The 16,122-nt window shown below is 46.6% G+C and overlaps 2 protein-coding genes and 1 pseudogene across 2 annotated transcripts in view; all 3 read left to right on the forward strand.

Annotated features, from left to right (window-relative positions):
- The window catches only part of LOC128052081 (L-gulonolactone oxidase), a 33,348-nt gene extending 29,919 nt beyond the window's left edge, over positions 1–3,429 (forward strand). Inside the window, exons 12-13 of the mRNA XM_052644540.1 lie at positions 2,113–2,203; positions 2,984–3,429. Of these exons, the coding sequence (XP_052500500.1) occupies positions 2,113–2,203; positions 2,984–3,112 (220 nt within the window). The 3' untranslated portion in view covers positions 3,113–3,429. The remainder of the gene's footprint in view (positions 1–2,112; positions 2,204–2,983) is intronic.
- Positions 3,430–5,985: 2,556 nt separating this feature from the next.
- On the forward strand, positions 5,986–6,633 carry LOC128052666 (nascent polypeptide-associated complex subunit alpha-like). The gene has a single exon (XM_052645239.1). It carries the CDS (start codon positions 5,986–5,988, stop codon positions 6,631–6,633), a length of 648 nt encoding a protein of 215 aa, XP_052501199.1.
- Positions 6,634–10,142: 3,509 nt separating this feature from the next.
- Positions 10,143–15,584, forward strand: LOC128052082 (hydroxyacyl-thioester dehydratase type 2, mitochondrial-like; annotated as a pseudogene).
- The last annotated feature ends 538 nt before the right edge of the window (positions 15,585–16,122 follow it).

Here is a 16,122-nt window from a genome sequence, read left to right on the forward strand (position 1 = left end):
GTACCTCATTGTGGTTTTGATTTGCATTTCTCTAATAATGAGTGATGTTGAGCATCTTTTCATGTGTTTGTTAACCATCCGTATGTCTTCTTTGGAGAAATGTCTATTTAGTTCTTTGGCCCATTTTTTGATTGGGTCATTTATTTTTCTGGAATTGAGCTGCATAAGTTGCTTGTATATTTTTGAGATTAGTTGTTTGTCAGTTGCTTCATTTGCTATTATTTTCTCCCATTCAGAAGGCTGTCTTTTCACCTTGCTTATATTTTCCTTTGTTGTGCAGAAGCTTTTAATTTTAATTAGATCCCATTTGTTTATTTTTGCTTTTATTTCCAGAATTCTGGGAGGTGGATCATAGAGGATCCTAGTAATTATAATTGTTAATGTTATTATTGGAGATATTATTAATATGTACTATTAATTAATATGTAACACATAATGGGCTCCTCTGGTGGTAAAGAATCCACCTGCCAATGCAGGAATCATAGGTTCAATTTCCTGGGTCCAGAAGATTCCCCTGGAGGAGGGCATGGTAATCCATTCCAGTATTCTTGCCTGGAAAATCCCATGGACAGAGGAGCCTGGCGGGCTGTAGCCTATGGGATCACAAAGAGTCAGACACAACTGAGTGAGCATACAGGCAAATGTTAATATTAATGTTAATATGCAAAGCTACCCTTTGCAAAACTGATATTCAGGAATGACAAGTTTATGCTGTCTCATGTGCTGCCCTAGGCAATGATTCTGAGAGCCCAGAGCATCGGGTTGAGAAGGACTGTGAGGCCAGGAGAGTTATGCCTGGACATGGTGCCATCTCACCAGCCCCACCGGGCCATAGGCAGACACCGTATGCTCATACTGTGCTATTATTTCCTGAGTTGGTGTGCAATGACCTCCCGTATGAGGCTTATGGACACACACAGTTTAAGAAACTCTTCTTTTCTAAAACTCCCTGCTTAAGATACATCTTTCTTCCTTCCATTCCACCACTGATAATAGTCCTTTCCCTGACTTTGTAAAAGACAAACAGACCACCTCTCACCTAGCCTGAATCTTACTATGCTTTATCTCTCCAGTCTGTAAAATACCCCCAAACTCAGGGGATCCCAAGGGACAGTTTAAGAGGGTGCTGTCCTGGAGGGGGGTCCGGAAGCCAGAAAAGAGAATTTCAGAAACCCACATCAAATGGGAGGCAGCTCATTTCACGCAGGAACAAACTGAGGCCCTGGCTCAGTCCTCAAGATATCTGTCTGTTTTGTCCCTGCCTGTGAATGCAAATTCAGAAGCAAGAAAATTCGCCTGGGGGCTGCATCATAACATTTGAGTTTTTGCGAGTTCTGACTCTTCTCTGTCAGTAAGTCTGACGTTGCAGCAAGGACTGACCAACTAGGTTACATTGGCCGTGATTTCCATACATCAAATGAGGTGATTCTGATAGAGATATTTATATATCTATTTATTTATTATAAAGATTTTTGTATATATCTTTTAAATAATCTTTACATTAAGTTTTTTAAATTTACATTTTAAACTATTTAGATTTAAAATTCAAATCTTTAAGTGTATGTGCTGTGCTTAGTCACTCAGTCATGTCCAATTCTTTTGCAACCCTGTGGACTGTAGCCCACCAGGCTCCTCTGTTCATGGGATTTTCCAGGCAAGAATACTGGAGTGAGCTGCCATTTCCTCCTCCAGGGAATCTTCCCATCCCATGTCTCCTCCATCTCCTGCATTGGCAGGTGGATTCTTTACCACTAAGCCACCAGGGAAGCCCAAATAAGTGTGTGTGTGTATATATGTATGTATATGTATATATACACACACAGAGGAAAAAATATATTAATTTAAAATTATTCACACTCATGCACATGGGGTTGCAAAAAGTCGGACATGACTGAATGACTGAACAACAACAAAAACACGGCAACTTTCAGTTGACAGTTAAAATATGTGTAAGAGGTAAACTTTTTCCAAATCCTTCTGAGCAAAAGCTGCAGGGTGCTGAGTCACTGCCATCCGTGCTCTGTGGACAAGCGCTGGGCAAGATGCCTGATAACCATGGGTGAGACCACAGAGACAAGAGCATAGCCTCACCTCCTTCTGCCCCCTCCTCAGGCCCTATGGCAAGGACGTACCACGGCTGGACTACTGGCTGGCCTATGAGAACATCATGAAGAAGGTGGGAGGCAGGCCCCACTGGGCCAAGGTAAGACACGTCTGTCGGAGCCTCACCACGGGTGGGAGCCCGGCAGCTACTGTGAGCCAGGGCTTCCAGCAGAGGGCGCCTCTCTTCCCTATTGTCCTGCATGCCCAGGGCTCCAACCTCCAGGGGAAACCGTGAGCTGAGCAAGTCATAGGAAGGAGGGCCTCCACTACCTTAACTAGACCAGCTTCTCTGCATTCATGTTCCAGAAGCCCAGTGACTGTAGTTCCCTTCGAGTTTTTAGTGCTCACCTTTCATTTAGTTCTCATAGAAACCCTATAAGCAGGCTAAGGCAATGAGTCTATTCAGCAGACAGGAAACTAGGGGTCTCTCAGAGATGATGGGACTTACTAATTAGCAGTAGAACTGGTGCCAGAGCCCCCTCCACTGCCCGATGGCAAATGGAACGGGAACTTTAATACTGCATTTTAACCGCTTCCTTCTCTACTTTCCAAGAACTTCCTCCCTCCTGTTTGGGTTCTTTACATTACATGTGTATGTGCATGCATGCATGTGTGTGTGTGTGTGCATATGTGCACACACATAACACGTGGGTTTGTGCATGAGCCTATATGCATGTATACATGTGCATACATGCACACATGGGTGTGGGTACACGCATGTGGGTTTGTGAGTGTGTGCATGCATATACCTACACGCATGTGTTCTGTGCATGCCTAGGGATAGGGGATCACACATGCAGGCACACAGACACAGGTTTGCAGCCCCGCTGAAATGCCAGCTCCGGGAAACAAGGCCTGTTGTCTCCTGTTGCTTCCTCAGGCTCACAACTGCACCCGGAAGGACTTTGAGAAAATGTACCCGGCCTTCCAGAGGTTCTGTGCCATCCGAGAAAAGCTGGACCCCACAGGGATGTTCCTGAACGCCTATCTGGAGAAGGTGTTCTACTGAAGCACAAACAGAAAACAAGTCTAGCCCACCTCATCTCACCTCCAGGCCCACCTCTCACAAGGCAAGGCTCAATGTCCCGCTGTCCTGATGGGGAACAGACATCTCCCCTGGGGCCCTCTGCCAGGACACCCACAGCTGCTCCGACCCACAGCAAGGAACCTGGTTCTGGGCATCCCCTACCTCTTCATCCTTGCAGCACCCTTGTAAGGAAGAGCACCAAATCCCTTTACCTCTCCAGCAGCATCCCCTTAGCCCAAGCCTGCAGTCACCACATCCTGTTCCCAAGAGACAGAGAAGCCCCCAAACGTTCTGTATGTCTATGAGGTAAGGATTCGGCCATTCACAGGTTCCACCCACTGGCTGGATGTCTGGAGTTCCAGGGGTCGCCCTGCCCACCCTCATAGGGAGGAGTCCCACCAGCATACGTTTAGACACAGAGGTCATGTGTGCTGTGCCTTGCTTCCTTTCACCCTCCAGGGTCTTTCAGATGCTCAGAGGCATGTGCCCTGCCCTGGGACTGTCCTCTTCCAGGGGGTACACTTGTCCACCTGATCTCCCATAGCCCAACCTGCAGCATGTCTGTTCCAGGGATGTTTGGAAAGGGGGACTTTCCTTGCCTTCTTTTTAATAAAGGCCAAGAGTTCCTTTAGTCTAGTCTCCGCTCCTTCCTCTCCATCTCCAAGGTAATCCTTTGGGAGCAGAAGGCTCCTCGATTCCCCAGCTTCCCTCCAGGGTCTTGGACTTGCCTGGAAAATGTTCTTCATATTCCTTTTGCAGTTTCAAGTGGCCTCTGCCCTCCCACATGTTGTGGCTAGTCTTTCACAAAGCTTTTGTTGACTATCTACAAGCTGTCAAGTGCTTTGGGAGAATTAAAAGAACCTTAAGACAGGCTCCTGGATCAAGAGGTTAATATGCAGAAGATACAAAGAACACCTACAATTTATCAACACAAAAACAAACTAATCAAAAATGGGCAAAGGACTTGAATACACATTTCTCCAAAGAAAATAAACAAATGGTCAATAAGCACATGAAAAGATGCTCCACATCACTAATCATTAGGGAAATGACAATAAAATCACAATGAGATGTCACTTTACATGCATTAGGATTACTCTTTTCAAAACAACAACAACAGCAAATAACACGTGTTGTCAAGGACATGGAGAAATTGGAATCTGTGTATATTGTTGGTGAAACTGTAATAAAATGGTGCAGCTGCCAAAGAAAATAGTTTGGAGGTTCCTCAAAAAACATAAAACATGATCCAGCAATTACACTTCTGGGCATACACCCAAAATAACTGAAAGCAGGGACTCAAACGGATATTTGCACACCTATATTCATAGCAGCATTGTTCACCATTGCCAAAAAATAAAAGCAACCCACATGTCCACTGATGGACGGTTAGATAAATAAAATGTGGACTCATATTCCACATACAGTGGAATAATACTCAGACTTAAAAAGGAAGGAAATTTTGATATATCCTACAATTAATGAGCCTTGAAAGCTTTCTGCTAACTGAAATAAGCCAGTCACAATAAAGACAAATCCTGCATGATTCCACTTATATGAGGTACCTAGAATATTCAGACTCACAGAAACAGAAAATAGAATAGTGGGGGCTGGGAGAAAGGGAGGCTGCTGCTGCTGCTAAGTCGCTTCAGTCGTGTCCAACTCTGTGTGACCCCATAGACAGCAGCGCACCAGGCTCCCCCATCCCTGGGAGTCTCCAGGCAAGAACACTGGAGTGGGTTGCCATTTTCTCTTCCAATGCATGATAGTGAAAACTGAAAGTGAAGTCGCTCAGTCATGTCCGACTCTTAGCAGCCCCATGGACTGCAACCTACCAGGCTCCTCCGTTCATGGGATATTCCAGGCAAGAGTACTGGAGTAGGGTGCCACTGGGAGGCTAGGAGATAGTGTTTAACTGGTACAGAGTTTCCAGTTGGGGAAGATGAAGAATTCTGGAGACTGGTGATGGCTTCACAATAAAGTGAATGTCCTTGGGACTTCCCTGGTGTCCAGTGGCTAAGACTTTGCACTCTCAGGGCAGGGTGCCCAGGTTCAATCCATACCACACACTGCAATGAAGACCCAGCATAGCCATATAAATAAATAAATATGAAAAAATAAAATACAGTGAATGTACTTAATGCTACTGAACTGACTCTGAAAAATGGTCAACATGGTACATTCTATATTATATATATTTCTACACCAATAAAAGTAAAGCAATGTATATTCTAATTCAAACAAGACTAACATTCATAGGACATTAAATAGCCAAGCCAGGGAGTGTGTGATGAAGTGTTAGGGAAATGGCACAACCATGGAGACCTGGTCAGTCCCCATGGACTCAACTTCCCCAGAGAGACTGGTTCAAGATCCGAGTCCATGATTTCAAGGGCAAAAACTACACCTTCAGTAGGACAGGCTATGTGAATCACAGGGCCCAGCACAAGACAATGAAGAATTTCAAGAAGACAACCATACTTCAATTAAAAAACAAATTTCAAGAGGGTGACAACAGAGCATTCAACCAAGCACAAGGGCCTTCTGAGACATTCCTGCTGGTCCGATGGTTAAGACTCCATACTCCAATGCAGGGGCAGTGGGTTGGATCCCTGGTTAAGGGACTAAGATCCCACATGCTGCACAGTGCAACCCAAAACTAAAGTATACAATTAAAAAGCACAGGGATCTTCTAAGCACAGCACTGGCTAAGCTAACCCATGAAACCAGCCCTGCTCCCCACCGCCAGGCATAGCTGGTAGGCACATGTCCCCTTACTGGACAACAGTCTGAATCATTTCATCAAACACTAACCTAGGCCTGCCGCCGTCTTGGTTCCACGTTCCCCGCACAAAATGCCCGGTGAAGTCACAGAAACCGTCCCTGCTACAAAGCAGGAGTTGCCACAGCCCCAGGCTGAGACAGGGTCTGAAACAGAATCTGATAGTGATGAATCAGTCCCAGAGCTTGAGGAACAGGATTCTACACAGGCAACCACACAACAAGCTCAGCTGGCAGCAGCAGCTGAAATCGATGAAGAACCAGTCAGTAAAGCAAAACACAGCTGGAGTGAAAAGAAGGCACGGAAGGCTATGTCTAAACTGGGTCTTCGACAGGTTACAGAGGTTACTAGAGTCACTATCCGGAAATCTAAGAATATCCTTTTTGTCATCACAAAACCAGATGTGTACAAGAGCCCAGCTTCAGATACCTACATTGTTTTGGGGGAAGCCGAGATTGAGGATTTGTCTCAGCAAGCACAGTTAGCAGCTGCTGAGAAATTAAAAGTTCAAGGTGAAGCTGTCTCAAACATCCAAGAAAACACACAGACTCCAACTGTACAAGAGGAGAGTAAAGTGCAAGAGGTTGGTGAAACAGGTGTGGAAGCTGAGGACATAGAATTGGTCATGTCACAAGCAAATGTGTCGAGGGCAAAGGCAGTCCGAGCCCTGAAGAACAACAGAAATGATATTGTAAATGCTGTTATGGAATTAACAATGTAACCATCTGAAAAGAGGACCTGTTTTTTTGGTGTTTCAGAAGAGTAACTGCAGCTGGGTTTGAAATTTGTACTGTTTCTATCATTAATAAAGTTATGGCTTCTTGTTGGATGAAAAAAAAAACACTAACCTAGGGGTTGATCTGAAGGTGTTTTATGGAAGCACTGAGCATCTAGAGTGAGTTAATTTAAAGGAAATTACCCTCCATAATGTGCTGATGCTATCCAATATTTACCTACCTGACGCAAAGAGCCGACTCATTGGAGAAGACCCAGATGCTAAAGATTGAAGGCAAAAGGAGAAGTGGGTGGCAGAGGATGAGATGGTTAGATAGCATCACCCACTCAATGGACATGAATCTGAGCAAGCTCCAGTGAGATAGTGGAGGACAGGGGAGCCTGGTGTGCTGCAGTCCATGGGGTCGCAAAGAGTCAGACATGACTTAGCAACTGAACAATAACAGTGTACATGGGCTTCGTGCAACATTAGAAAGGCCTTCAAAACAAAAGCTGACATTTCCAAGAGAAGAATAAATTCTATTTCAAGAGCTGCTGGCTGAGTTTCCAGCCCGTGGGGCTGCCCTACAACTGTCAGGCTTGAGCCAGCTCCTTGACATCAGTCTAACATAAACATGTACACTGGTTCTATTTCTCCGGAGGACCTGGCTGATATATAAGGAAAGAGATGAACCGGTGACATTAATACAAAAAAAAGCGTGGTAGGCTAAACCCTGAGGCTCAGGAAAAGGTGGAGTTCAAGCCACTCCCTGTTGTACAGATGAGAAAACCAAGTCTCAGATAGTTGAGGGAACTTGTTCAATGTCACACAGCAATTTAGGAAAGACAGTGCCCCTAAATATTTCAATCAAGGTACATCTCAAAACCCATATTTTCAATAGCTTGAATTAAATTTTTTAAATCTGTGAATTTTGTATTCTATTCCATTGTGTAATCGTGTTTTAAACTTCTGAGCAGCATTTTATTTTCCAAATTTTTAGATGGCATTTCTGTCCTAGGCAGGAGCGCCATGTTTGCTGTGTGGTTTATGGCCCCTTTCATGAACCCCAGGGGGACAAGTGCAGGCTGGCTTACGTCCAAAACCTTGAGATTCAGTTAAACTTCAACTCCTGGAATGCTGAGGTCAAAGAATACTCTGGAAATAGACTTTCTAAATACCAGAGAACCCGAGGCCCCTTCCTGGATCAGGCTTTTGATGAATTATAATTTAGTCTTCCTTTGATTTGAGACCTTTTAAAGCCTGAAGTTCATCTTCACCACCCCCCCCCCCACCAAATTCTCCTTGCAGAGTCCTTTTGAGATTGAGTGTATACTGAGGCCATAAATTGTGCTCCTGAAGCCACCACTGCTGCAGATCCACTTTTTCTCTCTTCCTTCGCCTCCTGCTGGCTATTGCTGGTCCAGATTCCCACTGGCTGGCTTCCCCTCTCTCCCAGTGCTGTCCTCAGGCCCAAGCCTCGGGTCATATTATGTCCCAGTGGCAAACACTCTCCTCACCTCAGGGGACTTGGAAAATCGTGGGTGCTGAGATTCAGAACCTGTGCTTCTAACAGTAAACAGTGATCGTCGGCAGCATCTTTGAAGTAGGCTGGAAGGATGAGGAAAAGTCCTCCTGGGCCAGTGTGAAGCTCAGTCATAGTACAGCATCAGGGCTGTTGAGCTATGGGCGGCTCTCAAAGTTGAATCTGCGGTGAGCAGTCACCAGCTGAAAAGTAACATGCAAATTTCACCAAGTGGAGTGAGTGGACTGTGGGCAGCTTCTCCCCTCGAGTGGCCACCTGGCCCCTGCACCCTACAGGTGCACAGCAGAGAAAAGGAGGGTTCCAGGTGACCTCTGAGGGTCCCAGAAGGATGCACCACTGATCAGAAAGCCTCCCCAAATGCAAAGATGTGGGACATTTAAAAACCAAGACAGATGCCCCCTCACTTCACTTGCAGGTGTCTCTGCATGGGGATAACCCCAAACCGGCCAAGTCAACCTGGCCGCCTGCAGAGGCTCGGACTGGAAGATAGACAAGGGAATGTGTGGGTCAGCTGACGGGAGGGGGCAGTGCAGCAAAGCCCAGCATCTGCGGAGCCACAGCACAGCTCTGGTCCTTCTCAAGGTCAGCTTCCACCGTCAGCCCGGGAACAGGGACTCATGTCGCCCCCTGGTGGCAGCTGTCGGGATCCTGCGAGATGCAGGCTCAAGAGGAACAAAGCCTCCCTCTCTGAACTAAGAGCCTTTCCAAGTGGCTCAGTGGTGGAAAAGAATCTGCCTGCCAATGCGGGAGACTCAGGTTCGACCCCTGGGTTGGGGAGATCCCCTGGTGAAGGAAATGACAACGCATTCCAGTATTCTTGCCTGGAGAATCCCAAGGACAGAGAAGCCTGGTGGGCTACAATCCATAGGGTCGCAAAGAGTCAGACACAACTGAGCCCACGAAGGCAAGCAAGACTGACCCTAAAGGCATGAAGCTGGCTAGTCTCAAACTCTGAAGCCACCAGAAGGGCCTCAAAAAGGGGGAAAACCCTGGAGGATGGGGGTGGGCAAGAGGGAAGAGATTTCTCCCTGCAAACGTAGGTTTCAAATTGAGAAGGGGTGGAGGACATCCCTGGTGGTCCAGTGGTTAAGACTCGTTGCTCCTAAAGCATAGGCCCTGGGTTCTATTCCTGATCAAAGAAATAGATCCTGCCTGCCATGGTGAAATCCGGTCCCTGTCAAATAAATAAAATAATAAAAAATGAAAACAGAAGGCGGAGGGGTGGCGGGCAGCAAGGTGCGGCCTTGAGTACCTCCCACTCTGGCCGTAGATGCCACCAACTAAAGCGAGGCCAGGCCGTGAAACATCCCAGGCCTCTCTCTACAACGCGGTCTCAGTCGCATAGGGTGGCGGAGAGGACTGAGACCACGTGTGCAGAGCGCATGCGCCTGGCCCCAGGTAGGGGAGAAATCAGCGGCAGAAGTTAGTCCAAAAAAAGTTGAAAACAACTTTAAGTGCCCAACACCCTCTTGACTCAATATAGATGTGATCAGCACTGGAAAAAGGTGCCAGCCTCAGCTGCCACATGGAAAAGAACTGTTTACAAACATCCCTCTGAGTACCATTACATGAAAGTCCGCCTAGAATTTCAAGATTGTGGGATTGGACTGAATGCTGCACAGTTCAAACAGCTGCTTATTTCAGCCCTGAAGGACCTGTTTGGTGAGGTTGATGCTGCGTTACCCTTGGACATTCTGACCTATGAAGAGAAGACCCTGTCAGCCATCCTAAGGATATGCAGCAGTGGTCTTGTCAAATTGTGGAGCTCTCTGACCCTGTTAGGATCCTATAAAGGCAAGAACTATGCTTTCAGAGTGATTCAGGTTTCTCCACTTCTTCTTGCATTATCTGGCAATAGTAGGGAACTAGAATTGAGTAGTCTTCAATTTGAGAAAATATTCCTCACTCTCAAAAGTACTTTTTGGTGCCAGCATAACGTTTGGAGACTGAAGCAGCCCAAAAGCTCCTGTTGATGGAATTTGAGAGTGCTGAAGATGCCCCCAGTAATGTCCAACCCCTTTGGTGGGGTTGGCTTCACAGGAGAAGCTGCCTGAGCCAATCAGTACCGAACAGGCAGCCCTTAGAGCACATGCTCCTCAGAGTCAGAGACTGGGCTGAACTCAATAGGGCCTTCACACAGAGAGACGTGGCCACCTTCTCAGAATTAACAGGGGATGTCAACCCTTTGCACTTAGACGAAGATTTGCAAAACACACCAGATTTAGAAAGACAATTGTCCATGGAGTTTTGATCAATGGACTTATTTCAGCTTTCCTCGGTACTAAAATGCTGGGGCCAGGCTGTGTATTTCTTTCCCAGAAAATTAACTTTCCAGCCTCTTTATATGCTGGGGAAGTTGTTTTAGCTTCTGCAGAAGTGAAAAGCTGAAGCAGTTCATTGTCGTTGTTGCAGTGTCATGATCTGTACTAGAAAGTAAAAAGACTGTCATGGACAGCTGGGTTAAAGTTATGGTTCCAGAAAAGCCCAAATCCTGAAATACGTCTTTAAAGATGCAAGTTCAGCCATCAGTGTTTTTAGTATTGAAAGCCTCTGGGGAAAACAGGGATTGCTGTTTTTCACAAGGACGGGCTCATAGACCTATACTGGGGGAGGGGAGCAGGTATAGAGTTGTTCCAGTGTCCACTTATGCTTCACTCAGGCTTAAGTATATTCATCACCTATCTAGGTTTTCAAACTGAAAAAAACAGGCAATTCCCTGGCGGTCCAGTGGTTAGGACTCCAGGCTTTCACTGCCAGGGCCATGGATCCAATCCCTAGTCGGGGAACTACGATCCCACAGCTGTGTCCTACAAGCCATGTGGCACAGCACACATGCGTGCACACACACACACACACACAAACAGAGGAAATCAGTGGTGATTCTAAGGTTGCACATTGTTAGCCTGTCTCCATGAGGTGCCATCATAAAAGGGAAAAAAAAAAACAAACTGAAAAAAGTGTTAGGAAAGTTATGATTTAGCTTAAATGTTCTACTTTTAGGATTTCAAACCTAATTAGATTTGCAGTTAGATAACACAAACCTGCCTATATCTATGTAGAATAAGAATTTGTTAAAGTCACTGAATTTATGAATAGCAAGCATTTAATTATTAAAGGCAATGATGGAAGATAGGTCCTCTTTGAACACCTATCTTTTACCAGTAAATGCTGGGGTCCAGCCTCAGCAGGATCCAAGGATACCCTCAGGATGGACGGCGTCGGTGAGAGAGAGAGAGAGAGAGAGAGACCAAGCTCGGGTATGAAGCAGGGTCTGCTACTTTATTTTCTCAGGGAGTTTTTATACCCTGAGTTTGCACGTTAAGGATGACCAAGTAAAAGTTAGTTTAACATTACATCAGTTTGTCCTTTACGACACCCAGGATGTTTTCTGCATTCTTCTTTGTTTATGAGAGTCTTTTCCATAGTAGATTTTTGTGCATTGTCTTCTGGCCTTGGGGCCTATCGGCATTTTATGACCTTTTCCTGCAGGCTAGGTGAATGTAAACCCTGTTTTCTATAATCTATTCTTTGCCTTGAGCTTAACAGAAAAGTTGCAGTCTCATAGGATAAGGGTACAGCGGGTTGCAACATAGTAGAAATGTAACAGAAAACCCAGTTCTTTTGCAGAAGTCACCAGCTAAATTTATACAATTGTCTTATTGTTTTCACACTAGGGCTAAACTCTTATTTTCCATATTAACAATGGTTTTTATTGTACAACCTTAGCACATTAAGAGCAAAAACACAGCAAGCAAACATGGATCCAGTAACAACTTTATAGAATAATATTTTTTATGTTCTCTAATAGGGCTTCTTCACCCCCCGAAGGGCTCTGTGCCTATTAGGGCCTTTTTTGTGTTCAGGTTCTTTATGCTGTTTATGATTAAGGTGTTGTGAACAGTCATGTGCATTAGTACCAAGGGCATAAACACATTTGTCAAGCAAACTAAAATGCTAGCAAAAGGGATTTAGGTTGAAATACTCTTCTTATCCTGGATAATCTTATAGGATGCCACCGTCCGGGGGACATATTGATTAAAGTTTCAAGTTGATTTGTTTGGAAACAGATCGGGGAAGGCCTTCTGCCTGTGTCACAGAAATTAGGGAGCAGTCTAGTATAGCAAGCATCAGAAAGACAGATATCATCTTTAAGGTGAGCGCCGGGGCAGCTTTTCGAAATCCCTGGAGTCCTGATCTGCCTGCTTGTCAGGTCTTCTCCTCATGACCTTGTCATGGGTGGGACCTCGTGTGCTGGCCCCCAGCAAGTAAATATTCTTAGATCCTGTTCTTCAGCAATTTCTGAGTCAGAATTTATTATAATTCATTACTGTTTATACCAAGATGGTGATTTTTTGACCCTTCAGTGTCACTTTCCCTTCAGATGATTTTCCTGTCACTGGGGGAGGGCTTCTATACATGTTTGGACTCAGTTCTATGAGCTCTCTTGGTTTCGTCTATAAAGCAGGGATAACGACACCACACAGGAGTGTTGGAGATGACAGATACAAACAGGTAAGCACAAAGCCCAGCCTCTACACAGTAGCTACTGCTGTTGTCCATTCTCATCTGTGAGCAAGGTTACAGGTTTCCTGATTTGGGAGCTTTGGGCATTTGGAGATTGAGGGCAGGAGGAGAAGGGGATGACTGAGAATGAGATGGTTGGATGGCGTCACCGACTCAATGGACATGGGTTTGGGTGGACTCCGGGAGTTGGTGATGGACAGAGAGGCCTGGCGTGCTGTAGCTCATGGGGTCGCAAAGAGTCAGACATGACTGAGTGGCTGAACTGAACTGAACTGGCCAAAAATTAAAGAACAGATGAGTCTTAAAAAAAAAAAGAAAACAAATTTAGAAGGGGTGGCTCTGGGTCCCCTACCAGGAAGATTTTACCCATAGGTCTCTGTGTCTGTTCAGTCATGTGTGACTCTTTGCGATCGCATGGACTGTAGCCCGCCAGGGTCCTCTGTTCATGGGATTCTCCAAGCAAGAATACTGGAGTGGGTTGCCATTTCCTACTTCAGGGGATCTTTCTGACCCAGGGCTTGAACCTGTGTCTCTTATGTCTTCTTCATGGGCAGGCAGGTTCTTTACCACTAGCACCAAACACAAAAATGAGGCCAAAAGGAGGAGCTACAAGAATGGGGCAGTGGAAAGTGGATAAATAGCTATGAAAAATAGTTCCTTGAGGAACCCATGAACTAAAGGGGATGAATACAAGGCAGTGCCTGAGTAAAGCTGCACTAAATACCCAAGCTTGGCTTATCTTCATCTCCACCCTGGTTTTTTCTCCATGTGACAGGGTCAAGAGAGACCCAGGCATTTCCAGAAAGTTCTCAAAGAGAATTATCAAACTGTTAGTTAGTTTTAATTTTTGACACCCACAAGTGGATACTTTTACAAACACAGAGTAAGAGAATGTTTTGCTGGGCTCTGGATGATCGCAGGACATTGTTTTAAAGAATGATGCCATGTTCATTCCAGGCTGGTGGTAGGGGTGTAGGCTTGAATTGGGGGGACAAATATCTTCCTTTAATGCTGTCAGGGCATCTTTGTGATGCTGTCCACATGCACAAAGTCCTTCACAAAGAAGGCAAAAGTCTCTTCATGGACGTGAGGCTGGAGTATGTGGTTCACCTGTCACCTCCACTGCTGTGTGACATGCCTGCTTGGCAGACAGACTGGGTCAAGTGCTCTTTTTTATTGAATTGGGCACCGAAGGGTCTGGAGATCAAGAGGAGATTGTAGAACATCTGGTACCAGTTGAAGATCACTGCCTTCAAATTCCTTTGATATTGGAGGCAACGTGCATGTTAAGTCGCTTCAGTCATGTCTGACTCTTTGCGACTCCATGGACCTAGCCCGCCAGGCTCCTCTGTCCATGGGATTCTCCAGGCAAGAATACTGGAGTGGGTTGCCATGCCCTCCTCCAGATCTTCCCGACTCAGGGACCGAACCCTCATCTTTTAAGCCTCCTGCCTTGGCAGATGGGTTCTTTACCACTCGTGCCACCTGGGAAGCCCCGAGGCAAGAAGTGAGGGCAAGGAATGTGCTGACTTGTCTCCCTCTCCTATATGCAGCCTGACGCCCTCTCCCCAACCTTGCAGCGGACTTGACCTGGCTGAAGGCAAGTGTTGACCATTAGTGAGTAAGAGTGGTGGGGGTGGGGCAGGAGTCACTGTTATTGCCCACCCCTACCCCACCGAGATCAACGTCACCATCCGGGAGGATTGTGCCCCAGGGGCTGAGATATCTCAGAGGCAAACAAAGAGTCCATTATTAACCTGGTAAATATGTTCCATGCGGCCCAGCATTTCCTTGCTTTCTTATTGACTGATTTGGCAGTTGTCAGTTCTATGAATAAATATTCTGCAGACCTGAGTCCTCGAGTTGTCTTTAGATCTATTCAATACTGATACTTCCTGGGTTTACCAAGCCATTCTGTCATGGTGAGAGAGCACCAGGCAAACGCTCGGTCGTGAGAGGACACTGGGGCAGGTGCCTCGGACCCCAGAGTCAGACTTGGGTTTGATCCCAATTCTGCATTTCTGCAAATAAATGGTTCTTATTATCTCTACGCTTCCCAGGTGGCGATAGTGGTAAAGAACTCACCTGCCAACGCAGGAGACATAAGAGACACACTTTTAGTCCCTGAGTTGGGAAGATCCCCTGGAGATGGAGGGCACAGCAACCCATTCCAGTATTCTTGCCTGAAGAATCCCATGAACGGGAGCCTGGCAGGCTGCAGTCCATGGGACTACAAAGGGTAGGGACACGACCGAGCAACTGAGCACACACATTATGTCTACACCCACACTTGCAATTATCTCTCCTCGGTCCACTTCCTGTCTGAAGCTCTTGCTCAACTGTGGTTGCGACTCAGAATCTGTTTATTGTGCAGTTTCCATTCCTTCGGAGGCGCACACAAGAAGCAATTTTATTCATTCTGACCACTGTTCTCTTCACTTGATAATAGCTAGAGCAGATTGTTTTACTTCCTGAACATCTCACAGGTAATAAAAGGATCCATTTACTTTGGAACGTCACTCTCCCGTGCAAAGCTAGGCTCTTTCTCTGCCCCATCAGAGGAGGAGGGGTGCAGGAGGTGAGGGGCACACAGGGTGTCCTCCTCACCTTCTGAGAACCCGGAGCAGAGTAGGGAGGGGGCGTGTCCCACACTGGACACGCCCCCTCCCTCGTCCTCCACGCCCTGGTCAAGCTCCTCTGAGGCGCGGTAGGGTCTTGCTTGGTCTGTTGATCTGGGCTGCTACTGCCAGTTGATATCTTCCCATCACAGACAAGTGAACGGTGTCCCTGGGTAGGCCTTAAACTTGGCACCTGTGTCCTCCATAGGCCCCTGCCAGCAGTCCGAGTCTCCAGCCCCCTCAGGGCGACCAAAGGCTCTGTTACGTGTTGACCGCTTTTTTCTAATCCTGTCACTGTGACTGACTCCAACCATGTAACCCCAGGAGAGATGATGCCAGGAGCCTGGGGAGTCCTGAGCTGAGTGACTGTCTGTCATCCCCACCTCCACCACTTGGTGGCGCGCTCTCGCTCTCTGCATACTTTTGGGGGGCTTCTTGGCTCCCACCACTCCCCTATCCCCTGCTACTCCACAGGGCAGGGCCGCAACCCGGGATCTCCTTCTATAGCCTCTGTGGGCCACAAGGAACTGGGGCAGGGTCTTCTTCCCTCTAGGCACTTCTCGAGTGAACGCTCCCCCCACCACCCCCCCGCAGCTTTTATGCTGTGGAGGAAATAACCACTGCCCTGAGGGTAATTGTGGGGAACTGATGGGATCACACAAAATAATTGGCCCAGGGATTAGAGAATTGTGGTTGGCCCAGGGTTCCTGGTAACAGTTGCCCAGGCTGCACACTGCACAACTCTGGTGTCATTTCACTTCATGGTCATCAGAGATGATATCCAACCATGGGTTTCTGGCAGAAGACAGT

Source organism: Budorcas taxicolor, chromosome 8 (assembly GCF_023091745.1).
Source record: "Budorcas taxicolor isolate Tak-1 chromosome 8, Takin1.1, whole genome shotgun sequence".
Lineage (NCBI taxonomy): Eukaryota > Metazoa > Chordata > Mammalia > Artiodactyla > Bovidae > Budorcas > Budorcas taxicolor.